Genomic DNA, 21791 nt, shown 5'->3' on the forward strand with positions numbered 1-21791 from the left:
AGGGTTAAAAAATTGGGACTCCAAAACAATTCCCTGTCTGTCAGTGAATGGAGAACATGGATTTATGTTCCACAGCCTGGCTTGTGTTGAACATCTCACAAGCAGAATATCCCAGGGAAACTGGGAGCTCTGCACAAGCCCAGGATCTGCCCACTCCCAGTTTGCAAACTGGGAGGTAGCAAGGGCTGAACAGATGTCCTGTAAAAGCATCAAAGATCTTTGAATTTACAAAGCAAAGTCTTTCCCACCAATTTTGTCCCTTCCTCTTTGGTTGTGTCCTGGCAGCCTTGGCTCTGAGCAGCAGTGGGGGGCCCCCAGCCTCCCAGGGGATGTGATATGCTTGGACTGTTCCTCTCATTTATGGAATTTGGTGCAAATGTTGGTTGAAAACTGAACATTTCATGGTTTTTGAGCCTTTAACCTGCTGTTCCTTTTTGTGGGAAGTGTTAAAATGGGTTTTTTTGGATAACCTATTTCCCCTTATGTGGTTGCCATTGTGATTTTCATGCAAGTCAGAGGTTTACACAGAGGAAGCACCAAGGTTAAATGTGGTACAAGTGGGTCCAAATTTTGTGTCAAGAAACCACCTGGATTGAGCTTTTTGGGGAGGTTTGAAATGGACCTTTAAACCTCACAGCTTGGAGCACAGCTGGCATTTGCTGGTGGTGGGTTATTGCTTCACGTTCCCAGGTTGTGATTAAGGACCTGAGGTTGATTCTTACCCGAACCCCTGGCAATGCAAACTCAGACACCAGCAGGTGCTTTGCAAATTCCAGGGCTTCCTCTCCTGTGGGTCAGTGAGCGGCTTTTCATGCTGAACCAGCACTTTTAATTCTACCTGCAAAGGCCTATTTGCTCATCCTTAGGAGCATCCCATTTGTTTTTATCCAGGGTTGGCTCCCGCTCCATCCACATTTCTTCGTAGTTCTCCATCCTCAGAGACACAAGTGCCACGGGTGTGATGGGCCACCAAGGCAGTGTCTGAGAGACCCAAGTTGTGCTCCCTGCTCTCCATATTTGATTTGCAGCCCAGTTTAGAGGAGGGAATGGCCCCAGGTTTTTCAGGGAATGCCCTGCCATGGCACAGGCATCTCATTCCCCTTCAGCTGGTGCATCCTGCGAGCCAGACCCATGATCTGGAGGCATCTATGGACAGTGTTCACTCCATGCAATCCTGTGGCTGTTCCCTGTGTGGGGCTGAGTTTTTAGAGGGTACCTATTGCAGTGAACACTCTGGAGAAACCTGACCCCCCTTTATTTCTGCACCCCAGCTTGGTCTGACATATCAGTGCTCTGTGGCCTGGGGGGCCATCGATAGCTGCAGTGCTAGAGGAGAGAGCCATGCTTAAGCCAAAGCTGCTCCACAGTCCCTGCTTCCCAAAGGGCTGTAAAATTCACAAGTAAAAAGTTACTGTTGGTTTTGCAAGGGTTTTCTAGTTATTGAAGGTGCTACCTGTGGAGCTAAATAGTGTGAGGGTTTTTTCCCACTTTAGCCATGGGTGAAAGGATGTGTGTCAGGGGTTTTACCCTGGATTTGGGCACACTGGAGCCCGCAGAGGAACAGGGACCAAAGCCAGGTGTGCATGAACACTGGGTCAAGCAATTCTGCAGCCTTAAATTTGTGGGGTTGTACAGCTCCACGCAGTTGCTGCTCCTGCGTTTAAACCTTCTCCGGTTTCCCCTTTCTCTCTGTTTTCCAGGCGATCCCAGGTAATTGAAAAATTCGAGGCACTAGATATTGAGAACGCGGAGCACATGGAAACAAACGTGCCGGGAGGGGCTGCCCTTTCCAGCGAGACGCGGCAGGGCAGGAGTGAGAAGAGGGTTTTCCCACGGAAACGGGTGAGCTGCTCGGCTGAGGTCTCCTGGTGGGCTTTGGGGGATGGCACCTGGGATCCTGCAGCACAGGATAGAGCATTCAGCTCTAGGGTTTTTCCCTGGGTGTGGATCTGGAGTCGCAGGCAGCTCCTGCAGGAGCCACATGCTGTGTGTGCTCAGCCTCTGCAGGTTTGCCACTTGCTGCTCTGCTCCCTTGGCCCAGGTGTAGATCAGAGTGAAAAATCAGGCTGTCTTTTCTCCTTTCTCCAAAATATAAAGGGAAACTTCAGATCTGGCATGGCCAGGACACATCAGGATGGGGTGAAGTAACAAAAGAAACAGGCAGGTTTGAGAGTCCCAGATACGCTTGGATATATTGGGAACAAATTAATGCCTGAGAGGACAAAAAATTGTATTGCCAAAGAAATGACACTTGTTCTGAGGCTGCGATGCCCCTTAAATAAAGCAGATTTTTATGCCATGAGCCAAGAGAGCAGGACTCTGTCCTAGTTCCTGCACTGATCTGGGCTAATTCTGTTCACACAGGACTTCACTTGCGAAGGAGCGGCCGTGGGCTCCATCCTGGACGTGTCTGCATCTCCCCTGTCCCCACATCGCCGGGCAAAGTCACTGGACAGAAGGTCCACGGAGTCCTCTATGACGGTGAGCCAGAGGACCATGTCCCCTGCCTTTTGGGAGGACATGAGAGGCCTTTCCCCAGCGGGTCCAGTGCAAACTGCACTGTCTGCTGCTTTCCTCACGGTCAGCACGTAGGACGTGGGTTATGCTCACTTTTGGAGCAGGTTTCAGTGACCCAGGTCAGATGTGACCAATCCTGTGAGTCAGGATTGGCTGTGGCTGGAGAAGAGCCACACTTTTTGCCTGTTGCAGAAATTAAAAGACTGAGTCTTGCGAGGAGCCCTTTTCCTCAAAGTACAGCAGGAACTTGGGAAGCAGCCCCGTTTTGCTTGTTATTTTCCCCTGGAATACCCAATTTCCTCGATGCTTTGCTTGGTGTGTTAGACCCTGATGCTGTAGGTCACCCTGAAGGTGCTGGGGTCACCTTGCCTGGCCAGAGCCCCTTTTAGCCCTCTGCTGTCCCCCAGCAGAGGCTGCAGCAGGGTATTTCCAGCTCAGCAGAGGGTCAGTCCAGTTTCTGGACTTGGACCAGCCACTGATGCATTTTCATAGAATCACAGAATCCTAGAATGTCTTGGGATGGAAGGCACCTTAAAGATCATCTCGTTCCAACTCCCCTGCCACGGGCAAAGACACCTTCCACTCAGCCAGGCTCCTCAGAGAGTTTTCAGAGAGCCAACACATGTCCCAGTTTTCTAATATCACTTCCTTGATGTTTATGCTGTTGGAAGTGGGTGTGAGTGGGATGAAGGCTGCAAGGAAGGGCTGAACCTGCCCTCCTGAGCTTTCCTCCCTTTGCATATTTCAAATGCTCACCAGGCCTGGAGGCAAACAGTACAGAACAAACACAAAATGCTCTCCTTTCCCTCACCACCCTTCTGCAGGGACAAAATAAATACACTTGCTAATCTCTCAGATAGATTACAGAGCTACTGTAAATACAAGTTGCATTTTTTGCGGACAGACAGCTTCTATTCAAGGACTTGTTAGAATAATGCAGTAGCCGACGTTTCTGGAGCTCTTTGGGTAGACTTGTACAGCCACAAGAGTGAGTTTTAAATTCTTGGTGGGAATAAAAAGGTGCAAGAAGTGCATATGAAGTGGCAGTGCACAGTATCTAGTGAAGGGAAGAAAATCATGCAGGTTTAGATTAGGTATTAGGAAGAAATTCTTCCCTGTGAGGGTGGTGAGGCCCTGGCACAGGTTACCCAGAGAAGCTGTGGCTGCCCCATCCCTGGAAGTGTCCAGGGCCTGGTTGGATGGGGCTTGGAGCAACCTGGGCTAGTGGAAGGTGTCCCTGCCCATGGCAGGATGTTGGAACAAGATGATCTTTAAGACCCCTTCCAACCCAAACCATTCCATGATTCTGTAATTCAGTGAATTACTTCCCTTTGTGCTTTTGTGGAGCGGGACTGGGTTCCCACCACCCTGGGATCATTCACATGTGGGATGTGCTGCCCCACAGCACAGGTTTGATTGAATGGGCTTCCAGACCCCAATTTCCATTTCTCCCCTTGCTGTAGCCAGTTTTAGACACTGCAGCTGAATTTCACACACTGCTGTCCTTTTTCCTCCTCCTCTCTGCAGCACGTGGAGCAGCTGGAGGAGTTCAGCCTCGAGGGAGTGAAAGCATTTCCACCACATCCTTCCCTGTACACGGGCAGGGCTGGGAGGAGGGTCTGGCAGCAGTTATCCCACGCTGTCTTGGTTGCTTTTCTCAGGGATTTGACATCCCCATGTACCTACTTTGGAGGAAAGAGCAGGTGTTGTTTGGGTGGTGCAGGGCTCAGATTCCCTGTATTTCCAGCCTTGGGAACTCAAGCCTGTTTTGAACCCTGCAGCCTTGCATCAACAGCACGTAGTTTTTCTTTCATAATATATAACAGAGGGACAAAACTGCCTGAAGTCTTGGTAATTCACTTTTCTCCTTCCTCTGTTATGCTGGTGGAGCAGTAGGGAATTGCAAGAGAAAATGGTAGGACGGGAACAGCTGAGTATACCATGCAGCAGGTCTCTGCTCCTCCTGGGTGCAAACATTTAGCCACCACACAGTGTAATGGTGCAGTCTGGACTAGATAACCTTTAAAGGTCCTTTCCAACCCAAACTATTCTGTGATTAAATTCTGTGAATTTAACTGTTGCTGGTCTCTTTTATTGCTGCACTGTATTTTATCAAGTCACTTCTGTTGCCTTCTGCGTGCAGACACTTCTTCCCTCTCCTCTGATCCCTCTCTCCTTTCTTCCAGCCCGACCTACTGAACTTCAAGAAGGGCTGGTTGACAAAGCAGTATGAGGATGGGCAGGTGAGTCAGGGGGAAGCTCTGCCCTTTATATCCACTCACTTCAACATCCCGGCTGTGCCGGCGGCATGTGGGGCTGCTCTTGGCACTGACAGAGCCCTGATGTCCCTGCTGGGTAGATCAGCCTTGGAGCGAGAACTGCTGGTCCTCTGTCCTGGGGAGGTTTCAAAGCCCCACAGGTGGATATTGTATCGTGGGTTTCTAGGGAGCCAGGGCAGCTTGGATAGCAGCGCTGGTTTCATGTTCCTGTTTTCTATTTATCAGTCTCATCTCCCTTGCAACCCAGTGACCTCTTTGGTGTCAGTAATGAGGCTCAGGTGAAGTCTCCTGAGTACCAGGGAAATGACAAGGCCAATAAATAAATAAATAAATAAATTAATCCCTCTAAGTTGGCACTGAGGAAAGCAGCTGATGCTGTTTTCCTGCTGTCTATTCCCAAAGGGATGTGAGATGTGCTGCTTCCTCAGAGCCTTAGTCATGGGCACTGATGCCGAGGCAGCATGGATGGTCCTGGCTGTTTGCAAACTGCCCCTTCCCTGGATTTCCTTCCCTGGATTTCCTTCCCTCCTGCTCAGCTGCTGAGGGAAAATGAGGGCGACTCGCCCATGGCTGTGAGTGCCATGGCCTAGGCTTCGCTGTGGGTACTGGGGCTGAGGGCACATCTATAGGCAGCCGAGGGGGAACTGGCCACTGGATTGTGCTTTATTGACTGAAAGCTGCCTTAGGTGAGCCTGTGCCTGGCTGGGAGCATGCAGGAGGAGGATTTGTATAGAGTAAGGGCCAGGAATAGACTCCAACTCAGTTTCTAGGTACTGCAGATAAAACATGAATGTTTTACTGCTTTTCTTTTGTTGTCGTTAAAAAGGTTTTAAGTGCAGTCACTAAAAGCATCGTCTTGCAGTGAAGCTGCTGGGAAGGCTCCAACTGCCCCTGTGGCTCTCACCGTGTGTCACTGTCACACACAGGGTTGGTGCTGCTGAGGGTGGAGCACCTGTAGTGTGGCAGCACCAGGGAATTCGGGGTCCTGGGGGTGCAAACCATCACTGTCCCTTGCCTTGCTGCCTGTTTGAGTCTCCCCTTCCTGTCAGGAGGGTCTCAGTGAAGCCGAGTGTGGAGCTGGGAGGGGAGAGGCGTTGAGCTGCTTCCCTGTGGGGCATCTCTGCCAGTGGACCTGTGACAAGAGCCACTGTGTTTCCGCTGGTGAGAAAAGGAGCAGGATTGTAACTGCCCCATTTTGGTTGTTTCCTAGTGGAAGAAGCACTGGTTTGTGCTGACTGACCAGAGCCTGAGATACTACCGGGATTCAGTGGCAGAGGAGGTAAGTGTCTTCCCATTGGTGTTCAACACATCACTGCACGCTGAGGAGCTCCCAGTTCTCCCAGACTGCCCCCTGGCTGGCTGCCTTCCCAAGGTCCTGGGGCGTAGCTCTTCAGGGCTTTGTGCTTCCCAGGGACCTGCTGTGCCTCCCTGTGAGCCCACTGCACTTCAGGGCTGCAGAGCTCTGTGGCTTATTTGACTTCTTCCCTCTGCAGGCAGCTGACCTGGATGGAGAAATCGATTTATCCACATGCTACGATGTCACTGAGTACCCAGTTCAGCGGAACTACGGCTTCCAGATCCACGTAAGGAAAATGTGGGGAGGAGGAAGAGTCCAGCTGCAGGACAGCTGATGGGGATGCTCGTCCGTGACAAGGGAAACATGTCCCCAAACACCCAAGAAAGGCCACCCAGCAGCCCCCAGAGTGCTCCAGAGAGCTGTGGCCTTGGGTTTGAGAGCTGTTTTTTTGTCTGGGGGAAAGGGAAGGAGGAAAGGCAAAGATTTGTTTCAGCCTTAGGATCTCAGCTGTGACAAAATTAGCCTGATTGCTGGGAAACACTAATTCCCACCAGGAGCATGCTGGGGAATGGAGGGGCTGGGTGCGACCTCTGTTTGGCCAGCAATCAGTGGCCCAACACTGGGCTTGGGACTGGGTGCAGAGTGGTTTTGGGACAGTGCTGATGGGTGCAGTCAGCTGCTCTGAGCTGTTCCTCCTCTGTCCCTAGACGAAGGAAGGGGAGTTCACCCTCTCTGCCATGACGTCGGGCATTCGCCGCAACTGGATCCAGACCATCATGAAGCACGTTCGCCCCACCACTGCTCCTGATGTAACAAGGTAAGGGGGGAGTGTAGCAGCCCCTGCAGTTGTGTGGTTTGCTGTGCAGGAGTAACTCTTCCCTCATCCCTTTTTTTTCCTGTTTCTGAGCCTGTCCGTTCCTGGAAGCTGCGGCTCTTTCTCACGTCCCTCTCTCTGGGCTTAATTTGGATACACTTTGTGGGGACGCTGATATGCTGAGTTATTCTTACACGTGCAGATTTCAAAGAGGGTTGAAAATGTGGCTTTAATTTGTGCATAGGAATATGAAACACTGTTTCTATATCAAGGCTCCTTTGGATTCTCACCAGGTATTGTGAAACCACTTGGATTCAGTTGTGCTGGGTTCCCCCTTTCCTCTGGCTACTGTTCAGCATGAGCTGCCCAGCCCCTCCACGGGTCATGGCAGCAGGAGCCCAGGGTTCAATTTAGAAGCTGTTTGGCTCTGATCTATTTTAAACTCCAGCCAGCAAATCGTCTCCCCTCCTCTTTTGATCTTCCAGAAGCTGCCGCAGCTCCTTCCCCTTACGTGTTAGTAACGCTGTTGTCTCCTGTGTCAGTGCCAGAGGAAGGGAGCCCCTGCGTCACAGAGTACCTTCTGTGGGTGCTTGTGGCTGTGGGTACAGAGTGTTTGGTGTCCTCACAGCTGACCCTGCTGGCCACACTCATATGGGCCACCTCTTACAGGCTGCCTGGACATGGCCACACCACTAACTCCATCTCCTGTCCTTACTGTAGCTACAGCGAGCAGGTTTTTGCCAGGTTTGTCCCCAAAGTTCATGGAATGGCTCTTCTCACCCAGTGCTGTTGACCTGGAGATGCTCCAGCCTCTCCTTCCCTATCCCACTTGGCACTCAGCCGCTGTTTCCCAGCCCTGCCCGAGCTCTGGTGGATCTCACGGGGGTCTCGGGGAAGCCGCCTCTCTCCTCACTCCTGTGTATGTTTGATTTCCATGCAATCCCAGGAAAAACTTCTCTTTGAAACTATCCGTGCTGAAGCCCAGGTTGGAAAACTGTGTTCTCTCCTGTATTAACGTTCTGTGGTTTGTATATCTCGTGATTCACTGCATGCTCCTCCTTTTCTGCACCTCGGATGAGAAGTCCTGCAGTTTCCATTTATTTTTCTTTCTTTTCTTCCCCCCCCCTTCCTTTTTTTTTTTTCTTTTTTTTTTTTCTTTAAATAAAAGCCAGAGAGAAGGGAAGAAGCAACCTGGTCTTGACACTTGATTTCCCCACACTGGTATCTTCCGATGTGACTAGATATGAAGATGAAGACCAAGGAAATTTGAGGGGACCTCTCTGCCTTTAAAGAGCCAGATGTATTTATGGTTGCTCACAGGTTACTGCAGCACGATAGTCCTGTGCTCACTGTCTGCACCTGCTCCGAGCCCACACAAAGTGGTTTCACTTGGCTTTCCCTCTTGAGAGGGTCCAAGCGCAGGTCCCGGCTGGGCAGTAACTTGTTACGCTGCACAAACAGACTGTGAATCCATCCTGAGCTGGGAAAAGGGAATTATGTGTGTGCTTCTGTCGTTTCCCACCAAGCTGGTTTTGGGTGGGGTGGAGGCTGGCGTGGGTTAGTCACGTTGCTGAGAAGTCCTGTGCTGTGTGTGCAGCAGGGCTGTGTTCACCTGGTGTGGGGTATCCCAGCGCATCCCACCTGGCTTTGGGATGCCATTACATTCCGCACCCGGGGAGTGGCTTGTGAAGGGGGCTGCTGGAAAGCTGAAGGACAGACTGCCCAGGGCTCATGATGAAGGGTGGCAAATGTTGGCACAGTGTGGCCCGGGTGCAGGAGGGATGTTAGTCCGGGTGCTCAGCGTGCCGGGGGGGCGATGGAGTTCACCCTGTCCCCAGGGCCTGTCCCATCCTGCACGCTCCTGCAGACCTTTGCCATATCTCATTAACCTGCTGCCATGTCTCCACCAAGCCAAACACACCTTTTCTTGGTTTCTCAAGTCCTAATGACTGTTTATATTGCTATGTGTGTCAGCACCCAGCATGGGGAGCAGATGCTGTGCTGCTGCCTGCCCTCAGCAGTGCCCGGCTGTCTGCAGAGACACTCATTACACTCTGCTAACGATGACAGGGCAAATAGAAAATACCCCCAAGAAAGCACTGGATCCATATTTTGCTCACAGCCCTGGTGAGGCTGAGTTCCCCAGTGCTTCCCCAGTTCCCTGCAGCCTTCATGAGCTTCTTGCCACAGTGTGCTCAGCTCACAGCTTGCACTGCTCCCACACCTACCCCTTTTTATTTTGACCTATAAATAACATTTGGAGGCAAAGACCCCCTCCCTCCCATGCGATGTGAATTAGTTTGTCTGGGATGGAGGAGATGTGAAGTGTTTGAGCAGAATTCATAGCCATGGGGCACTTGCAGGAGATGAAATGAGAAACTTTGGGTCAATCTCCTGAGTCTCTTCACTCCGTTCCCAGCAGCTGTCCCTCCACTCCCTGACACACATCCCATGCCCTTTGGAAAGCAGCAGAGGAGAAATGAGCTTGTGAGAGATGTCACCTCTAGAAATGCTGAGATTCTTTCATGTGGGATTTAAAGCAGCATAATTTCTATGTCCCAACACCATCCGAGGGGCCCCAAGACCCCCATTTTTTTCTAACACTCATCTCCATATTAAGACTCAGTCTCATCCCCGTTTTACTTCTTCAAAATGCAGCTGTAATCACTAACTGGCTCCAGATTGAGAGCCTGGCTTTGGAGTTGTGGTTGAGGAGCAGCAATGTTTCATCGTGGTGCCTTTTGGGTTTATTTTATTAGCTGCAAGTGACAGCGCTGAAGAAAGAATTATCTCTGAGCTGGTTTTAGCCTGTAACTGCCAGAGTTTCTCAAAACCCAGCTCTACTGAGCCTGTGGTTTGATGGTGGATGACAGTGCATCGGAAGATACTAGCCTGGGCCCCACGCAGAGCCATCTCTTCTGCTCCATCCTTTGTTTTGGGCATATGCACATCCATGAGGTTGTTGGCTATGGGAGCTGGGGTGTGTTCCCGAGGCGGGAGAAGCTGTGATGCTGCTGCTGCTGCTGCTCCCGGTCATGGTGGTCTTGATGCATGTGGTCCCAGGGCCTGCAGTGAAGGGCCCAGGGAGCTGCTTTCCAGCTCTTCCAGAAAGCTTGTTGAGGATGTGCTGGAGGCGGGACCCCAGGAGGATGCTGTGGTTGGAGGAAGCAGGGAGAGTCAGGAGTCAGCCTGAGCAGAAGGGCTGTGCTTCAGGAGGCATCTCGGGGGGCTTCAGACAGCAAAGAGGGTTTAGCAAGTGCCCACCACTCCTTTGGGACAGGCTTCCTCCACAAACTTAGCATACTGCTGTTTTCTGTTCTAATTTTGATGTGCATGTTACAAGGCTGGCATGTCCACATTTAATAAGCTAATACTGCATTATGGATTATCTGTAGGTTGGAAACGGTATTGCCTTCCCCTATTAACTTCCCCTGCTTGAGAAGTATGTCTCCCCCCTCAACCCACCACCCTCTAACTTAGCACTAAAAATCATTCCTTGCTTGAGAAATTGGTGTTTTCAGTGATTTCCACTGTGTGTTGAAGAACTTGCTCTCCTTGCTGCACTGACCCCTGCACATACAGGATGCATCCCGGTGCTGGGGGGGCTGCCCATGAGGCTGGGTGCCCCAGGGGAGGTCTCTACCTTCAGTGCAGATAGTGGCACGGAGAAGTTTTCGACCCGCTAGTATTTTTCCAAGCTCGAGGGAAACCTTCCCCTTGTTTCCCAAGACCTCTTGGAGCTGCTCTGTGCTTCCCCGTCCCACAGCTCCAAAGCCAGCCTGACTTTGGTGGGATTGGTGGCATCCTCCCTGCAAGCACGTGACTATGGCCCTGTCTACCGGCGGGTGTGCATGGAGCCCCACAACCCGGGTGCGGGAGGAGCTTTCGGAGCCTCTTCCCTTGCTGGCAGCACAGTTTGGGGTCGCTGCCTTGGCCACGGGCTGCTGCTGGGTCGTGGTCACTGGCCCTGGTGTGGCTGCTGAGGAGGAGCAAGGTTGGGATCAGCCACTCTCTGGGGGCTCGGGGGTCTCGGGAGCAGCTGGGACCGCTTGCACCGAGGCTTTGCACACCAGCACAACCCCGGGGAAAGGCAGCGGAAGCTCCTGCACCCAAGAGGCGACAGGAGATGGAGGGGCAAAGGGGCACCCACGTGGCATTGGCTTGGGCTTCCAGCAGCCCCTTTCCACCCGGCTCTCCGAGGCATGCATGGGAGCGCCTGGCCATCTCCAGCACCCACTGACACTTTCCTTCACCCTCTCTCTGTCCTCACAGCTCGCTGCCGGAAGAGAAAAGCAAAACAAGCTCTTCCTTCGAGACTGGTCCGAAGCCGAGCGAGAAGCCAGATGCGGAGCAAGCTGAACTGGACCCGGAGCAGAAGCGGAGCCGTGCTCGGGAACGCCGACGAGAAGGACGGTCCAAGACCTTTGACTGGGCTGAATTTCGCCCCATCCAGCAGGCCCTGGTGCAGGAGCGTGCGAACGCTGCAGACTCCTCCAGTGGCGGCTCAGCCGCCTTCCCCAGGGACACCGGTGCCACCGACGCCGACCCGGGAGAGCTGGAGCGGGAGCGGGCCCGGCGGCGGGAGGAGCGGCGCAAGCGCTTTGAGATGATCGACGCTGTGGACGGGGCAGGGTCGGAAGAGGCACTGAGGATGGAGGTGGACCGGATCCTGCCCGTCCCGGCAGACATCAAGCCGCAGAACGTGCACGTGGAGATCGAGCAGCGCTGGCACCAGGTGGAGACCACCCCGCTGCGGGAGGAGAAGCAGATCCCCATCACGCCCCTGCACCTCGCCCACACCGAGGAGCGGGACGAGGGGCTGGCGAAGCAGCACCTGACCACGCTGCTGGAGAAGGAGGTAAAGGGGTGTGTGGGGTGCAGGCTGCCTGCCAAAATGGCCTCCAGGCCACGGTGGCCACTGTAGGAAGTCTGGGATAGGCTTAAAAAAAGCTGCATTTATTGCTGCCTTGTAGTAGCAATAAGTAGGGATGCTGTAGGTCCTCTGGGAGCTGGCAAGGCACAGATCCGTGTCCATTCCAGTTCAGCTCTGCCAGCAGCTTTCATGTTCCCACGGTTGCAGAAAGGGCTGTTCTTACAGCCTGGTACTTCCTTGCCTCCTCCCAACCAACGCAGCCAAATTTGTGTTGGTTTGTAGCCACTCTGTCTGATGAGATGGGTACAGTCGAGGTGTATCAAATAGACCCCAAATTTAAGCTCTCAATCCTGTGTGCCTCTGCAGCTGCAGATCTGTGTCTGCAGCTATAAACTGCCTTGAGTTGTAGCACACGCCACAAAGGTTCCCTTTTTGTGGAGCCTACATCAAACAGTGTTGCAATTTTAGGAAAAGAAAGGAGGAGATTCAGCTCACTTGGAAGAGGTCCATGCCTGGGATAACAAAGATGGTTGTTAGTTGGGATTAAGGTGTATTAGCAGGAATGAAAGGGGTGCAGGCATGGAATAACCAGGAGTATCACCGAGCTGAACCGGGCAGGGATTTGCCGGGGTCGTGCCTGGCACGAACTGGTGCCGTTCATCCTTTGCTGCAGTGAGCTTTACGAATTACACTAATGCACAATTTAGTTCCTTCAGGGGGGAGGGATTTTTCCTGGCAAAATGAAATCCAGATTCCAGAGCAGAGCAGAGCAGCGGTGCCATCAAAAGCCCTGTTCATTCTGCTCTGTGTCCCCTCCAAGCCACTTGTTCCTTATGGCTGATCCCCTGCCCACTCCCTGGACGCTGTCTCTGTTCGTGTCCCTCCAGCTGGAGCAGAAGCAGAAGGAGGCCCTGGAGCTCCTGGAGCAGAACCGGCACCTGCAGGACCAGCTGAAAGTGGCGCTGGGCCGGGAGCAGAGCGCCCGGGAGGGCTACGTGTTGCAGGTAGGAGAGCAGGGAGGAGAGAGAGATCCGCCTTCCTCTGCACCCGAGGGGATCCCTGGTGGGCTTCAGTCTGGGGTGTTCCTGGGGACATCCTGGGTGACACAGGGATGTGCACCACTGAGCGGGCTCCGAGAGATTTGACCTTCTTGCAAATGTTGCTAGTTCTGTAGCTTTACCAGAATCATCTGCTGAACAAAACCTCTGATCTGGGATGGGGTAGGAGGTAGCATTACCTATTAGCATTCCCAAGGGAAGACAAAACACAGCCGTGGTAGGCAGAGGAACCTCAGCAAAGTCCATCTCTGATCCATCCCATACTCTGCAACAGCTGTCTCCCCCTTTCTGTTCCCCACATATTCCCCTCAGGAAGTGGGGTGCACACAAGGCTTTCCAAGTATCCTGTAGCCCAACAGTTGCTCCTGGCTGGAGATTTTGTGTGACAGTTACACGGGCAAACACAGCACACTCAGGTGTATCTCCCAGGCATGTTCCCTGCAGCCAGAGCGGGATTTGCACGAGGACAGCCTGGTGTCTTGGGTCACTTTGGTGGTTTCTTCTGTTACAAGATGCCTTTCCTCAGCTAAGCCTAGAAATGTGTTTTGGAGGATCTGGCAGAAGAGACAGGATGGTCCCTTGGGAAGCCTTTCCTCCCGTCCTCCAAACAAAGTGAACTTTTCCCAGCCCTTCCTTTGGGAACATCCATGCCGAGAGGAGCTGTGACACCCACAGGGCAGCTTCTATCTGCTCTTATGGGTCCACAGTCCTGTTCTGTGGAGGGGCAGAATTTTGGCCTGCTCAAATCTACTTGACCAAACTGGCTGTGGATCAAAGTGCCTCATGCGTGGCCAAACCCTGCACTCCCGTGGCAGCAAAACCGGTGTCAACGCCAAACCTTGAGTCCTTATTTCTCACAGGAAAATTTCCCCTGAAGAAGCTGCACAGGCAGTGGAGCCAGCCCTGGGAGGGGGACATCCTGCTTTCCTTGCCCATGATCTCCCAGGAGGAGTTATTAATTCATTTATTTCTGGAGTCTCTGAGCTGACAATGCCTGCTTGGAGGAGTTCCACTTTCACTTGGCAGTGCTGGAAGAGTAACTAACTCCCACTTCCCTGGGGCAAAGGCATCCAACCTCCCTTTGCCTGAAGCATGGAAAAAAATCAGGGAATGGGGCTAAAAGCTGGATGCTTAATCCACCATCGGATTGTCTGTGCTTAAGTTGGCCAATATGAGGAGGGGTAGCAAGAGGGGAAGTGTGCAGAGGGGCTGGGCAAATCATTGCTGCCATGAGCAGTGACCCAAACTTGGACCTGGAAGTTGGAGAGGGTTTTTGGAAGGGTTGGAGAATTTTGCCTGCTCCAGTTTAATTGTTCTGGGGATTTCCCTTGTGTTTCCTGGGAGCCAGAGGGATTAAAATCCTATTGTAGAAGGGAGTAACCCCACCAAAATGTGCTGGGGTGGAGGGAGTGGAGTCACTGAGGAAATTCTGCAGCCCCAGACTGCAGGCAAACATCACAGCATTTTTTTTTTGACAAACCCTCAGAATTTCATGTGCCCCCACCTCCATCATGCCTAATTTCGGGGAGGTTCCTACGTTGTCTCTGGGGAGGGGTGATGGAGGAGCCTGACTGCTGCCAGCCCATCCCTCCTGAGCTGCCTGGGGGTCACCAAGCCCAGGGCAGCCACTGACACCCACCGATGCATGTGCCGTGCACCGAAGCCTCTCCGGCCTCATGTAACCCCTCTCTTGCTCTGAGCTTCCTTGGGACCCCGACTTTGATCCCTACTGGGAGAAACACTTGGGGGCTCCTGCTCCTCACAAAGGGACTGGAGACGGCGGGTGGGAGGGGGGCACGTACTAACCTGTCCCAGGCGGATGTTCTTGCATGTTTTTGGTGTAAAGCATGAAATTTAACTTAACATAACTGAGTGTCACATCTGTGGGCTTTCCTTATCAGCAACCAGAGTACAGCAAGGCAGGCCAAATTCCCAGGCTTAACGCTGTGCTTCTCTCGCCTCTTCCTGTCTGTGTTTTTTTTTTTTTTTAAGATACATAATTTCTGTCGCCTTTTGCATGACGCTTTCTGTGAGTTTTCTTTTTGCATGCTCCATTGCTTTGGTTTGAATCTCACAAAGGTTGGTTTCTTTCATTTTTACATTCTCATCACACCTTTTCCCTCCCTCCACTTGTCGGGCTTCTTATTTTGTCCTTTGTTGGTTTATTTTATTTTGCAGGTAGAGAAATTAGATCCTCCCTAGCCTTAAGCTTTAGTGTAACAGCATCTCTTTAATGCGTTGAGCAGCCACTCAGTCCTGTTCTGCAGGCACAGAAATGACATCTCCACCCCAGCTGGCCCGTGTCCCTGTGTTTGGGTGGGATGTGATGTCATTTGCTGTCACCTCACTTTCTGTTGTTGCTTTTGGTTGGTAGGACTGTGTTACCTGAACTGTGCACTTTTTGTTTCACAACCAGATGAACAAACCTGCTAAAAAAAAAAGCAGTTCCTTTCTCCTCTCCTTGTTCCATCCCCTCCTCCTCCTCATCCTTCCCATTTTTCTCTTGTGTGTCTGTCTCTGTTTTACTGCTGGTGTTTCTGTTTCATTGTTTTTTGGTTCTGTTTGAGTTTGGGTTTATTTTTTTTTTCCTTTTAGCCTGTTACTGTACAGCTGTTTTGATGTCGTGGTCAGTGTTTTCTGTTACTGGAAAGCAGTTGTTGCTCATTTAAAAAAAAAAAAAAAAAAAGTAAAAAAGTTGGTTAAAAAAAATAAATTGTGCCAAGAACAAATCATCCCAATTGGAGCATGTGAGTAGCAGCCAAATCGCTGCAAGGAGCTTTTCCATGGCCTGCCTGGCCAGAGGTGTGACACTCAGAAGGGAAAGCCAGGAGTGTTACTAATCTAGTATTTAATCAATTTTTTTAAGACCGAGGTGGCCGCCTCGCCATCAGGTGCCTGGCAGAGGCTCCACAAAGTCAACCAAGACCTCCAAAGCGAGCTGGAAGCCCAATGCCAGCGTCAAGAGGTGATCAATCAGCAGATTCAGTCGCTGAAGCGCAGCTACGCCGAGGCCAAGGACGTGATCCGGCACCACGAGGCTGAGATTCAGAGCCTGCAGGCGAGGCTCAGTAACGCGGCGGCCGAGCTCTCCATCAAGGAGCAGACCCTGGCCAAGCTCAAGAGCGACCTGAGGAGCGAGAAGGAGAAAGCCAAAGAGCAGCTGGAGGAGTGGCAGCACGGCGAGGCTGCGCTGAGCTCCCAGCTGAAGGCCAGTGAGCAGAAGCTGAAGAGCGTGGAGGCTCTGCTGCTGGAGAAGACCCAGGAGCTGCGGGACCTGGAGATGCAGCAGGCCCTGCAGAGGGACCATCAGAAGGAAGTGCAGCGGCTCCAGGACAGGATCGCGGACCTCAGCGGGCAGCTGAACGCCAGCGAGCAGGCGCGGGTCCTCATGGAGGAGAAGCTGCAGAAGAACTACGAGGCTTTGCTGGAGAGCTGTGAGAGGGAAAAGCAGGTTTTAATACGGAGTCTGAAGGAGGTGGAGGACAAGGCCAACGAGTACGAGAACCAGCTGCAAAACAGCGCGCAGCAAATGGAGATTCTGCAGAAGGAGAAGCTGAGCGCCAAGTTCGAGGGCAGCGAGCTGGTCCACCAGCTGGAGGAGCAGCTGGTGATGAAGGAGGCCAGCATCCAGAAACTCGCTGAGCACATCAAGGAGCTCGAAAGGGAGAGGGATCAGATCAAATGTCGGTTCCACGAGCTCATGAATCAGGTTGCCGAGTCAGATAACGAAGTTGCAAAGCTACAAGCAAAGTTGAAAATGGAAGAGACCAACTACCACAACCTGGAGCAATCGTTGGAGGAGGTGTCGGATCAGTTCCGGGGTGTGCAGGAGGTGCTGAAAGAGAAAGAAGAAGAGCTGAGACATGTCAAGGAAATGCACTTGAGAATTGTGGAGAAGAAAGATCAAGATCTCAGTGAGGCTTTGGTTAAAATGGTTGCTTTAGATAGCAGTTTAGAGGAGACTAAAGTAAAGCTAAAGGCCAAGGAGGAGGCTCTAAAGAAGTTAGCTAGTGTGGGCACAGGTCCATGTGCTGAGGAGGCAGAAGACCTTGGTCCCAGTCTTGAGGCTGACGAAAGTCATCCATCCCAACTGGGGCAGGCTCTGCAAACTCAGGATGTCCTCCCAGCTCTGACTTATGCACTGAAAGAGGAGGAGGATGAGGTTCTTGAGACCAGCCAGAGGCAAGCAGAGGAATTTGGCTCCCCATCCAAAGCTCTAGAGCTCCAGGACCAAGAGTTGGTTCAGAAAGCCTTAGCAAAGCCTGATGTGGGAATCATGGGAGCCAAGAGGCAAAGGATCCGTTTCTCGAGCATCCAGTGCCAAAAATACATCCATCCAGATGGAACAGAGAAAAACTGGACAAGCAGTACCTCTTCAGACACGAGCCAGGACAGATCGCTGTCTGAGGAAAGCATGTCCTCAGAGCCAGCTCTGGGTTACCCCTCGTCAGGGACAAGCGACTCTGAGACTTATCTCTCCATCATCCATTCCCTGGAAACCAAACTGTATATTACAGAGGAAAAACTCAAAGATGTCACCATGAAGCTTGAAAGCCAGCACGGCCATAACCAGGAGACGCTCATCGCCCTCCACCACCAGTGGGCCAGCACGGAGTCCCAGCTGCGGGAACAGCTTCAGACCAGCTTGTCCCAAGTCAGTGCTTTGATCTCACAGCTGGAGAACGAGAGGCAGGAAAAGTTCAAGCTCATAGAAAGTCACGTCAGCGAGCTGGGAGGTTTCCAAATGAAAAACAATCAAGCGCTGACTTGCTTAGAGAAGTGCAGGGAGCAACTAAGAGCCTTGCCCAAATCAGACAAGGAAAAAGAGGGTGATTTGTTCCTTGTTAATCTGTCCAGCATGGAAACGACGTTATCAAACGCGATCCAAGCCTTGAGCGGGGCGCCAGTCCCGTTGGAGTATCAGCAGAGTGAAAGCCTTATCACAGAAAGCCCCGCTCCAGAAGGAGGGGTTTTGGGAGAAGAGGAACACGTCTCCAAGGAGCAGCGAGTGGAAGTGTTTGATGCCAGCCAGCTGAGATGGCTTTCTGAGAGGGTGGCATTTGAGGCCTCTCTCATCAACCAAATAGCAGAGTCTTTAAAAAATGCAAACTCTGAGATAGCCCAGCTTCTGAGAGAGATCCAGGGAACAGCTGAGGTGGTTTTGTTGGAGCCGACAAGTGTTTCTCATACAGCCGTCGATTTGGCCGGTGTCCTATCTAAGAAGCTGCTGCTGGAAGGCGAGTTCTGGAGCCAGGTAGAGGAGCTGAGAGCACACTTGAGCACCAGAGACAGAGAAGCCGAGGACAAAACAGAAACAAGTTTAGGGGTTTCCCAGTGTTTTCTCAGTGCTGTAGCAGATGCTTCGTTGATCAAGGCAGAACTTGGGTTTGTCGCACAGAAAATGAGAGAATCTTTTCATCAGAGATTAAAAACAATTGAAGAAGACCTCCATAATACCAAAACAGCTCTCCAACAGCACAAATGCATGTTAGAGGAGATCATCAAAGCCTACAGGACTCCTGAGTTCGACAGAGTTATGCACCAGATTTCTGAAGCACTTGAAATACAAAAAGATGCTTCAGAAAGAGCCCAAATCTCCTGGGACGGGAGTCATGTCCAAATGGTGTCATGCCGGGAATTAGCCAAGGTGGAGGAGACTGGCAGCATGCCAGACCGTAGTAGTGGAGCTCTTGTTTCCATTCAGGAAGATCTTGCCCAACAACTAAAGGACAAATCCAATGTTCTGAAGGAGATATCTGTTGCCTTACTCTCTCTGCCTCCCGAGGAGGCAATGAGAGACTGTCAAAAGCTCCTGAAGATATCCCAGAGTCTTTCCTACCATTCGTGCATGGGAGACCTGGAGCGGTATTCCTCTTTGTTAGTCCACGATGCAATTGTTCAGGCTCAGGTTTGTTACGCCGCTTGCAAAGTCCGTCTGGAGCACGAGAGGGAGATGAAGTCCTACAGGGAGTCCCTGCAGAGCATGGACGCGCTGTGCCAAGAGCGTGTGAAGACGGTCTCTCTCCTGCGGGATGAGTACGAAGACTTGCTCAGGAAGCAGCAGGGTGAGTACAGCGAGGTGATCGCCGTGCTGGAAAGGGAGAACGCTGATCTCAAAGCCAAGGTGTCCCAGCTGGACAGCCAGCGGAGGCTCCTGGAGGAGGAAGAGCACAAACACAGCAAGAGCTTGAGCGAGCTCCAGGGACGTTACGAGGAGGAGATCCGGAACGTGATAGAGCAGCTCAACAGGACAGAGGATGCTCTGAAGGCCGAGAGGACCGAGGGCCTCAACCAGCTGGATGCCATTGTCCGCGACAAGCAGAACATGGAGCGGTATCACCTGGAGCAGATGCAAACGCTGGAGGAAAAGTTCCAGGCCAAGATCAAGGAGCTGCAGGTCATCCACGGCGAGGAGCTGCAGGCGCTGCAGGAGCACTACAGCCAGAACCTGCAGCGCCTGCAGGAGACCCTCGATGAGTACCAGAGGCAGCACCCAGAGGTGTCTCCCGCGGTGGTCCCGGGCGCTGGGGACACCTGGGCGGCCGGCGAGGCGGGTGGCTCCGGGCAGGACCCCGGCAGGGACCTGGACTCCATGCACGGCCTGAGGGAACGCATCCAGGAGCTGGAGGCCCAGATGAACGTCATGAGGGACGAGCTGGAGAACAAACATATGGAAGGGAGCGCTTCCACCTTGAGGGAAAAATACCAGAAAGACTTTGAAAACTTAAAGGTTTTGATATGTTTAACACTTTATGCTTTCTGCTGCTGAGTGTACGGGAGGGCACGTGCGGTCCTGGGGTTCGCTTGCTGAACTAAGGGGCATCCCCCGAAAGAGTCAGCGTGCCAAAGCAAGTCCCAAGGTGTTAGACAGGCCTCTGTAAAGCATGGTATTTCCTTTTCTCCATGCTGGGATATTCTAAATGCATTGCTGAGGGCTTGGGAGGGTGGATTTTTGGAGGTGGTCTCTGTGTGGAGAGGGAGAGAGAGTTTTAAAGCGGCTCGATAACATCAAGCTCTCCTTCAGCACGAAGACCACAGTGTTTCTCCCTGTACCTGAGGCATACATTTTGTTTGTGACTTCCCTTTAAAAGCATTCCTCAACTCTGTCTTTCCCAATCTGATCCAATCTCCAGTCTGTTTCTGCTGCCTTCAAAAATGCAGGATGAAATGGAAACTTGATGCTCTCAAAATGTATGTTCCTGGGGAAAGTAGCTGCAAACAGATGCCAAATTCTGTTGCAAAGCAAAGCTCCTCTGCAGGAGGCTGTGAGGACCCTGCTGGTGTTGGACACAGCAGTCATGTACACAACAAACAGTGCACAGTTACGGGACACCCAGGTGAGGTGCAGAGAAACCCACTGGCAGTGTAATGCCACCGTTCAGATTGCCCCACCAGTCAAACTGGCTGTAAAAGTGACCCGAGATGGTCCAGCATCTAAAACAACCTCCTGGGTTTAGTGTTTTGCTTTTCATAGGAGAGCATTCCCAGTTAGGAAGTGAGTTTAGGGTGGTAGAGGACTCCAGCAGCACCAAGAGAGGCTGCCAGGTTGAACAGGAAACTAAAAGGGCAGTGATGCAGAGGCTGTGCTGGTGAGGCTTTCATGGAGCGGTTGCCCTTCAGAGTCATCAAAAATGTGGGAGAGCTTGCTTCCAGACACGAGATCCAGCACACTGGACTGGGGGTTAAGTGTGGCTCAGCTCCAGCTGGTTTTATCCTGGGAAGAGCAGTAGTTCTGCTGCAACCCCTTGGAGTGAGGTGGTGGTGGTCAGTGAATGCTCTCTCCTCCCTCTTAACCCTTAGGAAGGAAAACTCCCTCTTGACCCCCCCGGTTAAGGTCAGTGGGACAGCTGGGTAACATCCATCCTGTGAGCCAGGCACCAAACAGGGTCACTTGTGTTTGGGGATGTTCTTGGTTTGGAAGAAGCAAAAAACCCATAACCAAAGTGGAGGGTGAAAAGTAACAGTGAGCAATGGACGTGACCTCCCACCTGTGTTACCGACTTTGCTCTGCCAAAATTTGCCTGGTGGGATGGAAGCAGCAGCTCTGGGTTAGAAACTTCGTCTGGTCAGAAAGTTAACCAGGTGATTATAAACCTGCCCACAGGTGTCCAGAATGGCTTCAGTGTGCTTGATTCTTCTCTTCAGAACCTGATGGAGAATGTAGAATCAGTAACATAAAAGTAACTCTTTAGGCTGGAGAAGAGAAGGCTCCAGGGAGACCTTAGAGCCCCTTAAGTGACTCCAGGAGAGCTGGGAGAGACTTTGGATGAGGGCGTGGAGTGACAGGACAAGGGGGAATGGCTTCCCACTGACAGAGGGCAGGGTTAGATGGGATATTGGGAAGACATTCTTGGCTGTGAGGGTGGGGAGGCCCTGGCACAGGTTGCCCAGAGAAGCTGTGGCTTTCCCATCCCTGGAAGTGTCCAAGGCCAAGTTGGATGGGGCTTGGAGCAACCTGGGATAATGGAAGGTGTCCCTGCCCATGGCAGGGGATTGGAACCCTGATGAGCTTTAAGATCCCTTCCAACTCAATTCCCAACTATGATTTTATGAGGTACCAGTTTGTACATGTTCAAGTCTCCTGGATTTGTAGCAATGCATTTACAATACATTAAATAGTGAATCTGGAGCCAGACCTATAGAGGAGTGTTCACCTTTTTCCTCTAATATTAGAGGTGTTTCAGGAGTTGGACTCCATGATCCTTGTGGATCCCTTCCAACTCAGCATATTCTGTGATTCTGTGTGCAATGAAGAATCCTGCAGGGCTGCTCTGTGCCACTCCAGTCAGCCAAGTCCAGGCAGGTTCTGGCACAGAGTTAGGAGTTTGAAAAAAACCAACAAGGCTGAGAAAGTGAAGACTGCCTTGGGATTAAAACTTAGAGGGGAGGGAAAAAACCACTGGAGTTGAAAATCGAGAATGAGGTTGGCAAAGGTTACAGAGCATTTGACAAT

At 52.0% G+C, this 21791-nt stretch overlaps 1 protein-coding gene across 8 annotated transcripts in view; it reads left to right on the forward strand.

Moving 5' to 3' along the window:
• Nucleotides 1–21791, forward strand: part of MPRIP (myosin phosphatase Rho interacting protein) — a 75524-nt gene that overhangs the window by 43826 nt on the left and 9907 nt on the right. For 4 of the 8 annotated variants that reach the window (XM_064673271.1, XM_064673276.1, XM_064673272.1 and 1 more), the window contains exons 8-17: nucleotides 1701–1842; nucleotides 2365–2481; nucleotides 4704–4760; nucleotides 6007–6075; nucleotides 6290–6379; nucleotides 6801–6910; nucleotides 7854–7931; nucleotides 11180–11765; nucleotides 12668–12784; nucleotides 15705–19568. In XM_064673271.1, coding sequence (XP_064529341.1) covers nucleotides 1701–1842; nucleotides 2365–2481; nucleotides 4704–4760; nucleotides 6007–6075; nucleotides 6290–6379; nucleotides 6801–6910; nucleotides 7854–7931; nucleotides 11180–11765; nucleotides 12668–12784; nucleotides 15705–19568 — 5230 coding nt within the window. The remainder of the gene's footprint in view (nucleotides 1–1700; nucleotides 1843–2364; nucleotides 2482–4703; nucleotides 4761–6006; nucleotides 6076–6289; nucleotides 6380–6800; nucleotides 6911–7853; nucleotides 7932–11179; nucleotides 11766–12667; nucleotides 12785–15704; nucleotides 19569–21791) is intronic. The other 4 variants (XM_064673278.1, XM_064673277.1, XM_064673275.1 and 1 more) reach the window with 3 other exon arrangements.

The sequence above is a fragment of the Pseudopipra pipra genome, chromosome 16, assembly GCF_036250125.1.
Source record: "Pseudopipra pipra isolate bDixPip1 chromosome 16, bDixPip1.hap1, whole genome shotgun sequence".
NCBI classification, from domain to species: domain Eukaryota; kingdom Metazoa; phylum Chordata; class Aves; order Passeriformes; family Pipridae; genus Pseudopipra; species Pseudopipra pipra.